This window comes from Venturia canescens, chromosome 6 (genome assembly GCF_019457755.1).
Source record: "Venturia canescens isolate UGA chromosome 6, ASM1945775v1, whole genome shotgun sequence".
Lineage (NCBI taxonomy): Eukaryota > Metazoa > Arthropoda > Insecta > Hymenoptera > Ichneumonidae > Venturia > Venturia canescens.
Window position 1 is genome coordinate 9,577,499 of NC_057426.1, and position 15,953 is coordinate 9,593,451.

At 38.0% G+C, this 15,953-nt stretch overlaps 4 protein-coding genes and 1 non-coding gene across 11 annotated transcripts; 4 read left to right on the forward strand and 1 right to left on the reverse strand.

Moving 5' to 3' along the window:
- Positions 1 to 52: 52 nt before the first annotated feature.
- On the reverse strand, positions 53 to 1,786 carry Use1 (Vesicle transport protein Use1). Its single transcript, XM_043422661.1, has 6 exons — positions 1,684 to 1,786; positions 1,470 to 1,594; positions 1,307 to 1,356; positions 984 to 1,228; positions 366 to 710; positions 53 to 294 (listed from the first exon to the last, which is right to left on the reverse strand). The coding sequence occupies exons 2-6, from the start codon at positions 1,578 to 1,580 to the stop codon at positions 254 to 256; spliced, it is 792 nt and encodes a 263-aa protein (XP_043278596.1). The 5' UTR covers positions 1,581 to 1,594; positions 1,684 to 1,786; the 3' UTR covers positions 53 to 253.
- On the forward strand, positions 1,692 to 6,979 carry MICU1 (Mitochondrial calcium uptake 1). Of its 7 annotated transcripts, none has more exons than XM_043422655.1 (12): positions 1,692 to 1,823; positions 2,325 to 2,592; positions 3,137 to 3,329; positions 3,562 to 3,721; positions 5,459 to 5,496; positions 5,575 to 5,710; positions 5,784 to 5,944; positions 6,028 to 6,144; positions 6,223 to 6,347; positions 6,436 to 6,563; positions 6,625 to 6,714; positions 6,806 to 6,979. In XM_043422655.1, the coding sequence occupies exons 2-12, from the start codon at positions 2,342 to 2,344 to the stop codon at positions 6,958 to 6,960; spliced, it is 1,554 nt and encodes a 517-aa protein (XP_043278590.1). In that variant the 5' UTR covers positions 1,692 to 1,823; positions 2,325 to 2,341; the 3' UTR covers positions 6,961 to 6,979. The 7 variants fall into 7 exon arrangements, with proteins under 7 accessions (XP_043278590.1, XP_043278592.1, XP_043278587.1 ...); XM_043422657.1 differs by having other exon boundaries at positions 5,596 to 5,710; XM_043422652.1 differs by lacking the exon at positions 3,562 to 3,721 and adding an exon at positions 4,917 to 5,079.
- A 16-nt stretch (positions 6,980 to 6,995) lies between these two features.
- Positions 6,996 to 8,481, forward strand: LOC122412798 (uncharacterized). The gene is made up of 3 exons (XM_043422665.1): positions 6,996 to 7,622; positions 7,714 to 7,837; positions 8,032 to 8,481. The coding sequence occupies exons 1-3, from the start codon at positions 7,417 to 7,419 to the stop codon at positions 8,095 to 8,097; spliced, it is 396 nt and encodes a 131-aa protein (XP_043278600.1). The 5' UTR covers positions 6,996 to 7,416; the 3' UTR covers positions 8,098 to 8,481.
- A 675-nt stretch (positions 8,482 to 9,156) lies between these two features.
- LOC122412356 (uncharacterized) lies at positions 9,157 to 13,330 on the forward strand. Its single transcript, XM_043421826.1, has 4 exons — positions 9,157 to 9,277; positions 9,531 to 9,794; positions 12,028 to 12,284; positions 12,427 to 13,330. Exons 1-4 carry the CDS (start codon positions 9,157 to 9,159, stop codon positions 12,610 to 12,612), a joined length of 828 nt encoding a protein of 275 aa, XP_043277761.1. The 3' UTR covers positions 12,613 to 13,330.
- TRNAG-GCC (transfer RNA glycine (anticodon GCC)) lies at positions 12,733 to 12,803 on the forward strand. The gene has a single exon. It is a non-coding gene; the product is annotated as a tRNA-Gly (tRNA).
- Positions 13,331 to 15,953: the final 2,623 nt, after the last annotated feature.

Sequence of the window (15,953 nt, forward strand, 5' to 3'; positions counted from 1 at the left end):
TGAAAATTATTCTATTCATACTGATGAGCCAAATGAACAGAGTTTCGATGAATACAAATCAATGTACCTCTTATTTATTTTTTTTTTCATAAAATCTGATGGTCTTTCACAGCCACCATAGCTCAGCATGCGGAGCCAACACTTCTCTGTTAAGATAACTCTTGTCAAAAAATCAGTACAGCAGCAGGCTAGTACAGAATTCAACAGTAGATCGCTCAAGAATGCAACGGCTAGTCGAGCATGTTGCTGTTGGTCAAGGTTTTTTCTTAGCCATTTTCATAAAAAGTATCATATCTGTGAAAAATTAATGATGAGAGCGTAATTATTTGTAGTTGTAAAAAAAATTGATGCAGTGAAGGACTTACTGAAAAAAACAACGAGTACAAAGGCTACCATGAGCCAGACCCAACATCTCCAGGTAGATTTTGTGTGTTCCTCAAGTTTCAGAGACTCCATTCGCAACTTAGCAGCATTTTTGTCTGTTAACTTGTCAGATTTTTCGAGCGATCCAATGTCTTGTTTAATTATCGAATTTGCAGTCAGTGCATGTTCTTTCATGCTGCTTGTCATAAGTATCATATTTTCAGCTATTTTTTCCTGCATATTTCTATTGTACTTGAGGAGAGCATCAAGATCTTGATCCTGAGCCGGAGCACCAGCTGCTCGCTGTCTAAGCTTGTTACTGCTTAACGGATCCCGACTGTTTCCTCCTTTTTAAAAAACAATTGCATTATTAATCCTAGACTTGCTTGAGCCATTCTTAAAAAATAACTTGAAATGTTCTTACTATCCACAAATAATATTTGTCATCATAATATCAGCTTTCATCCTAATAGACTAGTATACGGTTCAACGCTATATTTACTTTTTATCCATGTGACTCACCAATTCATGAAAAATTGCATTTTTTGAGGGCTGACAGAATATATGTATGTACTGATCAGAGTAATTAAATGGGAATGAAAAAGTATAAACTTAATTACCAGGCGCATCCATATTGAACAATTCACTGCGCAACTCTCTGCTATATTTTGCTGTTGTTTTCTGATGGATTTGAGAAGTAACACTGGGCCCATTGAGATCAGTTGATATCATTGATGAATTCCTAGGCAACATTTGAGCTGCTACAATTCTTTCTATGGGATTTGTTAGCTTAGACGTCTCTATGACACCTTTCAAGAATTCTACTCTTCTTGTGTACTCTGTCATCGTATCGCGTGAAGGTTTACTGAAATGATCAATATATTAAGCATCTAAACTTGTATCCAATTAATTGTCGCATCTGGCAGCAACAATAATTACTCACTCTGGAGATTCTTGCAATTCCTTGAGCATATCGTCCAGTGCAAGTATGAACTGAAATGAAAATAATTATTCATCGAGATAATTGTTATTTGACAAGCTGAGGGCGTGAACGGCTAAGCAGACCGCAAAGGTGGCAGTTCGATTATTATTTTAATTTATTATACTTTTTCAAGCTTCCAGTTCCACTTTTCGAGATGAGAATCTTCTTTCGCCATTAATTCACATCGAGCCAACAGTCTCTTCACGTTCACCTCCAGCCTCGACGTATCGAGCATTTTTTAGTTGTTTTCTTGATAAATTTACAAACGAAAACGTTTTTTTACAGGTCTTTTGCTTATTAAAAATATTTGTCAACGTACTAACTCGTCGTGTACGTACTGCATGTGTACTAAAGCCCTGGACAACACAACACTGAAACTGAACAACCACTGTCCACTGCTAGTGACATCTGTGTCATTGACATAACCAAAAACAACGGAAGAACAATCATCAGCTGCTGCTGCTCTCACGAATTCGAGGTGAACAATAGAAAATCCATAACCCCATAACTCATTATTCTTCCATCTACCACTTTAACTTCGGGTATATAACGATTTCTAATTTGTTATTGAGTGAAGTAGTTTTTTTCTCTATTTACATTAACATTCATTATACAAAGAATACGTAGTATCGATGTTCCTGAGACTCCATAGGGTCTAAAAGTGCAATAGTTGATCATCGAAAGATTGGTTAGGATACATTTTTTATAAGTATATAACGTAAGGTAAATAAGCAAAAATGCGAATGTCGAAAAATAGCAAGTACTTCAGTTATTCCATACGCCTGCACGGATATTGAATATAAAATTTATCTTGCCGACTTTCTCACTGAGAAATTCGTTCTAGATTCTTTCCACAAACTTTTATTCCTCAAATTTTATATTGATTAATAATTCAGTGAATTCGACGAAAAGTATATATAGCCATAAATAATTCATGATAGCAATTGCTTAAATAGTCCTTCAAATTGAATTTTTACAGGTGCATAAAATGCAAAAATGATTCTCGCTAAATGCCGACTGATATTCCAACACAATCGAATTGTTACCGCAAATCCAAATGTGTCTTCTGTCGTTGCCTTCAATAGTCTCAAAATCGAACCTTATATCAGAAAAGACTTCAGAGAACACGAGCAGAAGCGATATTATCGTAATTTTGGACATGCCCATATAAAATTGCCCCTGTTCAAAGTGATTGTTTATTCAGCGACGGTCACAGGCTTGATAGCAACCTTTATTGATTTTAAAGGGTAAGTCTAGCAAAATATCATTTTCTATCATTTGCTTTTGCGACAATTGTGGATGCTTAGAATAAAAAAGAACTCTCAGGTTATGTTCATAATGGTTTAGTCACTTGAAGGATAGTCTTATTGGAATGTTTGTTTGTAGAATTTTGTTCATTTTGAAATATCAAATATCAAAAATTTGCATTTTTTATGAGTATCACCAGGTAATTACATGTTTCATGGTATAACTCTGAAACTTCTCTATAATTTTTATTTCAACTACCACTTACAGAAGATTTTGAGATGAAATTTGTGAAAAAGTTGCAAGAATTTCAACAATACAATTTAATAACATAACTGTTTTGTCAACTGAACACCATGTTTAAAAATTTCCTTAACATTTTTTCTTGCAATTCCTATAAAAAGCACCAGATGCCGTCAGTTTAATTTTCCACTCGAAAGAGATATGAGTTTTTGAGTATGTTGGGAAGTTTACATTCAGAAAAATATATTATTGATGCTGTAAAAGTTTATACTTTAGTTTAATAACATGTACTTTGATGTACAGGATCAAAATACAGTTGAAACCTTATGTGAATTCAATAAAAAATAAGCTGACGCCTCGTGTGGATGCGGCTGAGATGCTCACGGAAAAGAAAAAGGCTAGCGAGGAGGAGGAAGAGTCAATGGACCATACAGAGGCAGAGGAGCCTAAGAAGAAAAAGTCAAAGAAGCAAAAAGTCGGATTTCGGGATAGAAAGGTTCAACGATAAACTTGTATTATTTACATTAATTTCCTTTGTTCTTTACTAACGGTTAGAAGAAATAAAGAACGCGTGAAAGTTTTCGTGAAATTCATGACGCTCCTGTAAAATCTTATGATATTCGAATTCTTAACGAGAAGGCAACGATTTTCGGAAAGAAGAGAAAAATGTTGTAACCAAAGGAATATTAAATTATTGCAAATGATAAAAACTCCGAGAGTTGTTGCAGATAATAGAGTATGAAAATAGGATGAGATCTTATTCAACTCCGGACAAAATATTCCGATATTTCGCTACGGTGAAGGTGACTAGTGCCGAAGGTACAGAAATCTACATGACCCCCGATGATTTCTTAAGAGCCATAACACCTGGCATGAAACAACCGGATGGTAAATGTCTCAGTACTGTTTCGTTGCTGCCTAATCGGTCTCTTTTGTTTTCATTTCTAAATTCACCACTGGTATTTGGCGATTTCCAACTAACGTTCTCGTACGCTCTAACTAAAATTTCATTGGAAAGGTGAATTGGTTTCATGAAGCAGCAAAATTTTCGTCAATAAAAAAACGAGCTTGGAACGAGCAAACTTGTCTCGAATGTGGAGAGGTATTCCATGTCGGATCTTCTGTGTATTTCCAACTCTCTGCTTCTCACTAACCACTCTCACTCGTGCTTGATGAAAGCGTTTTATGGAATTTGCGCGCTTTACTAATTCTCTCACAATGAAGTATTAACCCTCGACCAACACGAAATTCCTCCCCAACTTGACGAGCATAATGTTCAAAATTCAACGAGAGATTCTGCCAATGATCCTGGCGCTCCTAATTATCGTAGAACTATTTCCTACTTCCAAAATCCCAATTTCCAAGCCACTACTCTGCTTTTAAATATTACATGTTTTGTTCCAGATATCCAAATTCAAACATGAAAAAGTTTATTTTTACACTTTTTCATGAATTTTTTGTATTTCTTTTCTAAATAGAAAGCTGGGATCTTCGAATTCTAACTTCGAAATCCATCCTCCCAAATGATCTCGACCATTTATCAGTTAATCCCAAGTTATCAAATTTCTCTAGGGAGTTCTTGAAAAAGTGAAGTACTCATGACGAGCATCGGGGTAAATTGTATCATACAGTAAAAATCCTTCGAACGCTAAAGCTAGAATTACCAGTAGTATTCGAAATATTCGTTATATTCTATCCACATAGTGTGACTTATTTCGTAGTTAACGCGGATATAAACAGTCACAATTATTGTCCAAGTCTTCCCGTGTGCCATTCAAGAGTTAAAAGTATGTTACGACGCTGAACTTTGCAACGTTGGAGTTCAACGAAATGAACGAAAAAAAGATTTATAATTCATTGTTTTTTTATTTCACGAATTATTGATGTGACTTGAAATATGACGAATTGGCAATTCGGCAGGGAACAAAGTTGGAGATTTACTGGAATTATTTGAGAGTTTTTTTAGACCATTTCGTTGGACTCCAACGTTGGAAACTTCAGCGTCATAGTATGTTGTGCATGCACGGAGGCGATGGTGCCAACATTAACTTCTTTATTCTGTATGCTAATAATTGACACGCAGATAATAGAGTACGAAAATCGTATGAGGCATTATTCAACTCCCGACAAAGTCTTTCGATATTTTGCAACGCTGCAAATCGTCTTCAATGACCATACCCACGAGGTTTTTATGACGCCAGACGATTTCTTGAGATCGATGACCCCTGGCGTTAAACAACCTGATGGTAAATCGCGATCTCTCGTTGACGCAATCATTCTTCATTGTTCGAGCTTTGATTAATTTCTTTGCTTTTTCTTTCTCTCTCTCTCTCTCTCTTTTCTCTACTATATTGTTCATTTTACAGCAATAACCGATCGACCCAGGATCGGGGTGACTCCTCGATCGAGCTACTTGCATGCCTGTCTGCGTACCTAGCATCTCCTGCCATTTGTTTATCACGCGGTGCATGTCTCAGTACCAAATATTATCTCCTGCTCTGTTCAAGCTTCGTTCTTCGACGATTATTCGCCCGCATGCATTTATTCTTTTTATCATCGAACCATCGTGTTTATCACACCACTCTTAGTTTCCCTTTCGTAAAATGATGAATGTCGTTAATTCAGGTCTTGGATTGGATCAATACAAGCGAGTCGATCCTAAGGTGTGTACAAACAAACAAACAAACAGAGTATATTTGTTTCCGTTCTGTTGCAATTGATAAATGCACCGATCGATTAAGAACTACTTTTCGGATTTGCAGAACGTCCAAGCTAAATTGGAATTGGAATTGGACGAGGACAGCATTTTTTACAAACTCGGCAGTTCCGGACTCATTACTTTTTCTGATTATATATTTCTGTTGACAGTGCTTTCAAGTGAGTTGCGTCATAAACGATTGTTAATAGCAATATTACAGAAACATAAATTGTTGCATTTTTTTTGGCACAGCTTCTCGACGTCACTTTGAAATAGCCTTTAGAATGTTCGACTTTAACGGAGACGGAGATGTCGATTCAGAAGAATTTGGCAAGGTCGCGACTTTGATTCGGCAACAAACGAGCATCGGGAATCGCCACCGAGATCACGCCAACACCGGGAACACGTTCAAGGTACGAGAAATCGTGAACCAACTCGAGCTTTGCTCCAGATCATTCTCCAGTATTAACGAAAGTTTCGTCACTGGTTCATTCAGGGCGTAAATTCGGCTTTGACAACGTACTTCTTCGGTCCGAACATGAAACAAAAACTGACGATAGAAAAGTTCTTGGACTTCCAGGAACAGTTGCAAAAAGAAATCCTCAGTCTGGAGGTAATTTATTCTGTTCGTTTTATAAATTAGGACATTTTTTTCACGATTTTCGTCAATAACCCCAAATTTCAATTGCAGTTCGAGCGTCGAAATCCTGACAGTAACGGCAACATATCGGAAGTCGATTTCACGGAATTATTGTTGGCGTACGCCGGTTATCCTGAGAAGAAAAAGGCCAAGATGTTAAAGAGGGTTAAAAAAAGGTACGACCTTCGCGTTTCCATGTTTTTCTTACCACAGTCTCGTGTTGAATTACTTTTTATTAATCCGACAATCCTGATCCGTCGACAGTTTCAAGGATCACGCAAAGGGTATAAACAAGGAAGATTATCTCAAATTCTTCCATTTCCTCAACAATATCAATGACGTTGATACTGCTTTGACTTTTTATCACATCGCTGGAGCGTCGATTGACCAGGGTAAGGAAACGTTTGGATTAATTTTGTCCACCACTTCGTAACATGAATTCCACGTTTTCAGCCACTCTGAAACACGTTGCGAAGACGGTCGCGCACGTTGATTTGAACGATCACGTTATTCAAGTTGTTTACACGATATTCGATGAGAACAGTGAGTGAATCGATATAGTCGACGACGGTTCCATTATTCGTTGATTCTACAACATCTTACTCAAATTGTCGCTGTTTTTCTCATTTTGCAGTGGACGGACAGTTGAGCAACCGAGAATTCGTTTCCGTAATGAAGAATCGAGTTCTCCGCGGTTTGGAGAAGCCAAAAGACACCGGTTTCGTCAAACTTATGCAATCTATGATTAAATGCGCGAAACATAGTTATCCGGTTAACTTTGAGAAATAGATACACGTTTATAAGTTGAGAATTGCATGGTGGGTCTTTTTTCGTACTCTCTTTTTTTTTCATGAAGACTCGGTTTTTCGTGGTCTTGGTATCCGCGACAAAAAGTTGTCGCTCTTTATTGTACGTGTATCTGTTACGGAGTGGAAATCATGATCATGTTTTTATTTTTATTTATAACTTAACACATTACGGTTGAAATAACGCTTTCTCTATGTCTGGTAAAGAACAAGAGATTTTTCACACTTTCACGAAGAAAGCGCGATCGATTGAGCGTAACGATCTAAAATAAGTTTTTTGTTTGTCCTTGTTTCTTCAACGCCATCTTTCCTGGAGGACTGTAGCTTGTTTAACGAGTGGGAAAAATGCTCAGTACGACTTTTCGATCCATCCGATTCAAATAATATATTCCACTTGCTTCCCGATAACCTAGTATCGTTATAAATCGCGACAAAAATCATGGGATATTCATTACTTATCCTCGTAATCTTCAACGTTACTCTCTTGCCGGCAACGTGTCGTAATTATCGTAGAATAAGAGATAACAACAATGCCAATCTTCCAAACTCTCGTCAAGACGACGTCAACTCGATTCGACGAATTTTCAGTGATGATTTACCGCGACGAGCCCTCGTTGATATTCTGCAAAAAGGACAGTACTTTCAGTACGTATAGATAATCGCTTTTTACCTTTCCAGTGCTCTCCTCTACCTTCGAATCTCGTTAATTATTTTGCATATTTTTGCTTGTCTACAGAGACATATTCTCTGAACACCTCGAGCCCCTGAAAATTCAATTTGGACATGTATGTGAAAATCCTCACGAATGGGAGCAGCGGTTCGAACGGAAGGATCTGAAAAACAATCAACACCAGGGCAAGGTATGCGTTCTTATTGAAGTCTTCTTTTTTCTATTATATCGGTCAAAGACAAAATGAGAACTTTATACTTTTTTGTACTTAATTTTTTTTCTTTTTCATTAGTCATAATCTATCGAAATTAAAATCCCAAGCATAAATAGAATAAAAATACAAACACGACAAAAGATATTGTACATGTTAATGATGGTTTACAGGTTCGTTGGGGCAATAAAAATGCAGAATATGGTGAACACTACTGGGATCTCAATCACGGTCAATAAATTCGTTGTATATATATAATAATAATACCAAAAAAGTAAAGAAAGAACGCCAAGGATTTAAAAATTGCGACCTTTAGTTATAAAACGACCAATCTATGTACATGGAAGAGAAAGTATATAGAAGAGAGCGTTTTTGGCGAGAGGGGTCGCGGCCGGACGCACCGTCATTCTTGCCCAATGGCGCGCATAAAGCGGGAATAGCTTGGGTGAGACGAAAAAGTAGAGAAATATTCCACTATTATTACAAGATGAACGTGTAGTTTGATGTAAACACGTGCTCTTTGTGTCTTGCCTTAAAGGCCGGAAGTTCCCTAAAAATTCAATTTTAATTGACGAAACTATACCTCGAGATTTCCTTCACGAATCAACTTTCAAGAAAAATCAGTGGAAAGGAAAGAATTAAAAAAAAATCGTGCAGATTTCTCCCCCAAGTCACTCTTCCCCGTGAGGGCAGTTTAAGAGGATGGATCAGTCGGTATATCGCAACCGCGAGTGCGAGAGAGACAGTTGCAAATTTCGAAATTGAAATTCTTTGACACAGTTTGACCGATTAAAAAAAGGCTCTGTCAGTCAATTTTTGCCATCGTTCTGCGTAGGTTGACAGAGCCTTTTTTTAATCGGTCAAACTGTGTCAGAGAATTTAAATTTCGAAAATTCCAAGTGAGGTTAGTCGACTGATCCATACTCTTAAAAGACATGGTAACCTTGAAAATCGTTATTTTTGAGTATATAGAAAACCCTGTTCTGTGACGCAGTTTTATTTTTAATCATTTTATTTGCTACTCATATTGTTCTTTGCACGTATATAATAAATACTTTTTCTAACAAAATACCAAAAATTGGCTATGATTCGAGCATTTTTAATTCCCTAACCGTCCACGATTGCGGGCGCTCTTTTAGAAGCCGCTTGCATTTGTCATCAAAATACGTCTTCGAGATAATATTTACGATCTGTCTAAATTTTGTCGACTGATGGAAATAAAATCTGTTGCACTATTCGATTAATTGATTTTTAAGTCTTTTTTTAAATTAATGTTTTAATAAAAATCTCATCGCAATATGGACAGTGACATTGCAGCGTGTGAACAAAAATTGGGAAAGGAACCACAGATCGGAACGAGCCTGAACCAAAATCAGAACGTTACGATGAGCAAAAATATCGCAGATCGATTGCAAAGCGGTTCGTCAATTTCTCACTTTTTGTTTGGTAAAATAGTCACGTCAAATGAGCTATGTAATTAAGCCTGTGAATCTGAACTTTCTTCTCTTCAAAATCTGTTGAACAATCCGATTTTGGGAAAACCCAAAGATTGAGTTTTCACTCAAAATATTCGGGTTCTTTATTACCCCGTGGTCGGGGTCCACGGTTCGTTTATTATTGAAAAATCAATAATAATAAAAAAAAACATTTTTTAATAAATCCACCTCAACAGCTGGTACGGTGGACAGTGATCGGTTAGATAATTATGACAATTATTGGATGAACAAGCTCGCTTGCATCGACGAATCGCACTCCGTACGTAATAATTTGGATATTGAAGAAGTCGAGCAGAAATTACAAAGCATTCTCAAGTACACGCAGTCTTCTGATGTCAAAAGAGACTTTATTTCTGAAGAGATATCGGAAAAGGACAGAGTGAGTACGGAATATAATTCAGTACAGACAGAAGTACGTAATCTTTCGAGAGGGTGGGTTGGTAGTCGAAAATGATCGAAAAGTAGACACATGCTTTCCTTGCGAGTATGGATCAGTCGACTAACATCACTTGGAATTTTCGAAATCGAAATTCGTTGACACAGTTTGACTAATTAAAAAAAGGCTCTGTCAGCCCATTTTTGCCATCGTCCTGCGTAGGCTGACAGAGCCTTTTTTTAATCGGTCAAACTGTGTAAAAGAATAATCGACTAATCCATACTCATAATATTGAGAGAAACGTGTATATCGATTTTTTAGTTACCGATCTCCCGCTCGTGCAACTGGCAACGCGCTAACTTGATGATTTATTTAAATTTCTATTGGTATATATATTTCAGCTATCTCATCCTATTTTTATGGATAATAAATTATTTATATGTGTGCAAGTATTGTCATGGAAGTAATATGTCAACGTAGAAATAAAATTCGATGAGAAGCTATACGGACGAGCGTGTGTGAAAGTCTTACATAAATAAGATTGTGAATAGTCGTCTTGATTCGAAACCGTATGAATAAAATAACGGGTGCTTTGAATAATTGCTTTATGGAATATGAAATATGCTATGACGCGACATTTTACCCCACACTCGCACGAATCGTGTTGACCAGTGGACTGGGTTTACGGCCCATGTAACGTCGCATCGACTCGCCGCAAAATCGCCGCGCGATGGTCGGATCGAGACTCTTCGTTACGTAATTATAATTTAGCGTTAATTTAGTGTTAATATCTTGTCTATATGACTCGTGAGGTACTTTTACCTTGAGTTACCTGGAGCTACTCACGTTTTGCAGAGAGATTTGCATTTATTTGGTTCGAAGTTGATTTGAAACTTTTTGCTTTATTGATCGAGCCTTGCCTCCGCCACAATTGGTCTCGCGAGCTGTTCTTTTGTGTTACCTGTACCTTTCTTGCCTCGAACCAATCTCATCCACAAGGATTTCTTTCTCTCGCTCAATCTACGAGCATCATTCTCGTTCGGCGGACGGCTGAAAGGACATGATGTAAGGACGGGTTGTTCCGACTTCTAGGTAAGCCTATCTGACAGTTAAAGGTCTACAAGTCAATGCTTTTACCCGCCAGATAAGCTACCTAGAAGTTGGAACAACTCGCCCTAAGTCGTTGAACCCCGCCCGCAGTTCTTTTCAGGACTCTTTAATGTAGTCATTCGCTCATCTACAGGTCTTCTCAGAATTTACGTAGCGAACACTCATTTAATCCACCTTTCCCTCTTTCCCAAATCGTGCTATCAAGTCAGCACGGGGATTCGGCTCCAATAGCTGCAAAGCCCACCCCCAATCCCAGAGCTTGATGCACGATACCTTAAAATTCCTCTTAACCCTCTCGGACCGTATGTTGCTTCTACGCAACACGCGCTTCCAGGCCCTATAAAACTGCATCGGTCAGCAAGGTCGGGGTTCTAACTGCCTATTTCCATGAAGCAAGGTTAGATTGCACCTTAGATACTCCTAAATCAAGAGATAAACTGCTTTAACTCATCGAAATATCAATATGAAGTCGGCGTTTCATGTTGAGCTGGCGTTGTGTGAAAAGGTGCTTTAGTTACCGCAAAAGAAAAGAGGGTATACATTTTTTTTCGTACTCCAAACGTTATTTCCTTTCAAAGGGAAGCTAATATGATGTATTTAAGGTGTTCGGTGCTAGATTCATTCGTAAATTTTCCTGATTTTGCTCCCCAAGAACCTGGTGCTGCGCGCAGCGAACATTCCAAAATTCATATTTCCCAACAAAAAAACCGAAATGTCACAATGGATTCGGAAACTAGAAAGTATTTTGAGATAAAATTATGAAGGGAATCATTTTCCGTCAACGCGAAATAGGTCTCGGTCTGAGAGGGTTAATAGTCGATGTGGTGACCGTGTCTCGTTCATTCTCGTTTCATCTTCGACCCATCGTCGCATTTTACGTAGCTTCTGTGCTGTTTTTCACTACTTTTCGCTTCGTACATTTTTCTTTTTGCCGATCCTTCTCTACTACACGACTCATCTCACGTCTTCAACGTCAGCTCCGTGGGTTATTTCCTGAATTTGACTTTATGTCGGTTATTTTTTTAGTTTGTTGTCGCGTATGGCTACTTTTCCTCGAGGACCCCCCCCCCCCCCCCCCTTATCGTTAGTATCTCAGTTTGAGCTGAGTAGCCGAACCATTCTCGACTATACTTGTGTTTCTCGTGCACCCTGAACATTCAAGATCTTTGAGAATGGGCAAAATTAAGTCGAAGAATTAGGCGGTACTTATTCATACCTGGCGCCCAGTCCATCCTCATCACCGGAAGGTTGCACGAGAAGACAAGACACGAGTGAGCAGAGAAGGGGCGAATCAAGAGACTCGGTAGAGTCTCGGGACAAGCACATTGACAGCCCTGTCGTCTGCTGTTGTATCTTCTTGCAAACATCTCGTACAAATGATGGTAGATATCGAGGCACAAGGGCTTTTGCTGTTTCAGTTTCACTTTTGAAAACTGCTGCGTCGGTCAGTTATTCAACAGCTCTTATACCACTAAGTTTATTTTAAATAAAATATTACAATTGCTCTGCTTGAAAATCACTTTTTTATATCAAGTTTGAATTTCGTTTTATATAAAGCAACTCACCACATTAAACAACTCCAACAGGTAAAGGAGTGCTTCGAAATGTCTCCAGGACATACCCTAAGATGTAGCTCGATGGTCGAGAATTTTGTCGAAGAGGTTGATCGTTTGATGTACGACGCTGTACGAAAAGATCCTTCAGCAAGTTATCAGCTGTCCGACAAAAAGTTAACGTATGCAGAACGATTCAAACGCGATTTCAAATTCTAAGCGATCCTCCGAACTTCAGCAATACTATAGAGATTATTTAGATTTCTGATCTATGTGGATTAAATTTATAAAATAACATATATGTATTTTCTAAATCATAAAAAAATGTAATTGCCACGAGCATCGGTGGTTCAGTGGTAGAATGCTCGCCTGCCACGCGGGCGGCCCGGGTTCGATTCCCGGCCGATGCAATTTTTTTTTTTTTTTCGATGAGTTTTTGACTAATTAAACTTTCGTGAGATTTTATTGCATAGTTTAAGTATTATTATAAACAAAATCATCTACAAAAACACATTCGATCTATCAAAGAACCAAATGAATGGAGATATTCTACTGAACATTGATATAACCACGGATTTAAACGTTATATAGATTTGATTCTCAGCGCAGTTTGAGCGCAACAAGTGCCAAGAAACGCGCTCTCTCGAAATCTTGCTTCATTTTTACCTTATGATCGAGTAAACCTTCTGCGAATGAAAAATGGTTAAAAAAGACACTATACCCAAGCACATTCTACACAAATTTGTTAATAAAGACCGTATTATTGGTGTTTAATAAAGTGGTAACGTCTAGAACGAATAATAAGCATAGCTTGGAAAAACAAAGATTTTGTATCCCTAAGATATACAGGGCCAGGCAACAACTATTAGCAGAAGAAATATTTTCTGTTCTGCCAGACTTAAGCAAAAACTTTTCCAATAAAAATTGCATAGTTGCATGTGGTGGCTACGAGGTTCATCTAGATGGAGGAGGCGCATTGAGCATTTCAAGGTCACCTCGATTTTTCATATAGATCCACTATTTTTTTCTTCATAATTTCATCAAGGAATTGTGAATAAATTTGCACCCCAAATTTCACCATGATCAATCAAGATTTAGCATGAAAAATCGATAAAATGGAAATTTCAATGTATTCCAGCCCCTAATCGATTTAGAAAACGGTCCAACCACTTGCTCTTATAAAAGATACTCAAAACGATGCCTACTATTATATCAATGTATGCTTCTTTGGTACTTCAATGCAGACAGAATGAGTCTGGTGTGGGTCAAAGAAGTGTACTCCGTGTTTTACATCGACATAAGTTTCATCCGCGTCATGTCAGTCCGCATCAAAGATGGATTTTATAAATCGCGCGAACTTTTGTCACTGGCCTTATACGTCAAGTCCAGCACGAAGGCCTGTTTTTGAATACGGTGCTTATTTAAAAAAAGTGCAACCGCGCTTTAGCAAGACGAGCAAGACCATCAAAGATCAAAGAATATCGCTCTCTAAGAGGAATCCGAGTGCCTATCGCCACATGGTTAAACTGGCGTCAAACATCATTGTCAGAGAATTAACCAAGATTTCCCACCACCTAGCTCGTCTTGTGCGTACATAGGTTATCCATACTTAAAGCTCTGTAACAAAAACAACTGCCGAACAAAAGAAGGCACGGGAGGAACTTGCCGAAATTACCAAAGCAGGCATCATCATTCATGAAACTGTCATACCAGGATATTTTTTTTTGCATCGATCGCCCGCCAACATAAATCGCACAGTCCGGCCTTCGTACAACAGTTACCAAGCAAAACATCTACCTTTCCGATCGCAGCCTCCGAGCCACGGCACTATACTGAGAGCCGGACGCGAGTGCAGTTACTTATCGACATAGTACCACACGGAGACTGGACTAGGCCATTACGACAAATGGAAAAAAATATGATCAAGAATCTACAAAGCTCACTGATCAATTGATATACGGACAAGCACCGATAACTTTCAAAGTCTATAATCTGTCAAAACATCATCAGTAAGATATACATCAGCAAGACTACATATACAATCCATTCAACATCATCTGGCCATGGGAGACGGAATAAATTAGACATACAACGCCGATAAGGCGGACATCATCATGATATAGCAATCATAAATGCAAACTCGATCATCTCACATGCAAAAAAATGATACTTATACAATGTGTAAACTTATGTGTAAACGAAACAATATTAAACGCCAACCATAATGTATTCTTCACTATAATCAGTGCCTAAGCGAACAACGAGGCTCGGTTAATATTTATACACGAAATCAGCATACTTCTATCGTAACTAAACCTGCTCCAAGACCTAAACAAACTCTATGTATATTCGTCGGGGATCTAAATCCCCGACATACCGACTGCGGGGGCGCCAAAAGTAATTATAAAGGCCACCTTCTTTGAAAATAGGAAATTGAATGATTCTACCTATGTAGGGAAAACACCGCGTGCTTTAACTCTTATATCGATTACTGTATTGCGCTCTCTAAAATAAAAATAACAAATACCTACAAGAATCCAAGCTCCTAGTAGCCCAGTATCCCATCGCAGACACGATTTGCTCACTATATATCATTGGAAATTAATATGATAAGGTTTGCAAACGTGGATTGAAAAGAAAACTGCCACTTTATTGTTCTATTTCGCAAAAATCTAATGTACACGAGGGCTTTGGCCACATTTAAATAGCACGATTAATAAAAGCGGCCTCCAAAGAAGTCGATAGGGTAGCTTACGAATGTTTTCAATGACGTTTTCATGGTGAATAATCCCTTGGAGAGGGATACATGTGAAGAAAGGTGTCTTTTGGGCGTTAAAGAGTTAATAATTATACAACATGGAATTTTTGCTTGACAAGAACATTTCAGGTTATAGATAAACCACCGTATTTTTACGGCAACCGAGCAGTCAATTCATATAAATAAAACATTTGCGTATAATTTTATGGCATATAAATTCAATGCTCGCCTTTTATATGTCACAGAACTTCCTAATAACTTCAAACTCGCACATCCCGCGCTGTTTATCTTCGAGAAACTCCATAACTTCAATGAATATTTTCTCACGTCTCGAGTCATAAACTCGTACTGCTTATACATATTTTTTTTACGAATCTCACATCGAATTTTTTACTTATAAATACAATAAATCACATCTCACGCTGCGTTCACGAAACTCCAATCAATATAGACAGACGATGAATGACGTGATATTGCAATCACGAAAGAGGCATTTTCTCATCGGTCATTGATCGAAACAAGGATTCCTCTGCCGAGGATCGGTGATGCTGGACATCAAGAGGCCTTTGTATGTATCGGTCTGTGCGCGTATTCTACACATTATGTTCGTAAACGTAAAAGTTTTTGTAAAAAACATTTTCATAATCGAATCTGTGCGAGTTTTTTTCTCAGCAATTACACCACGAATCATGTTGATTTTGGACTCATTCGAGAGATAATTTCTTAATTAGTCTCCAGCTCAATTTCCAAGGCCTCAAATGACTCACGACATCCGTAAATCATAAACCGACTGGTATTATGA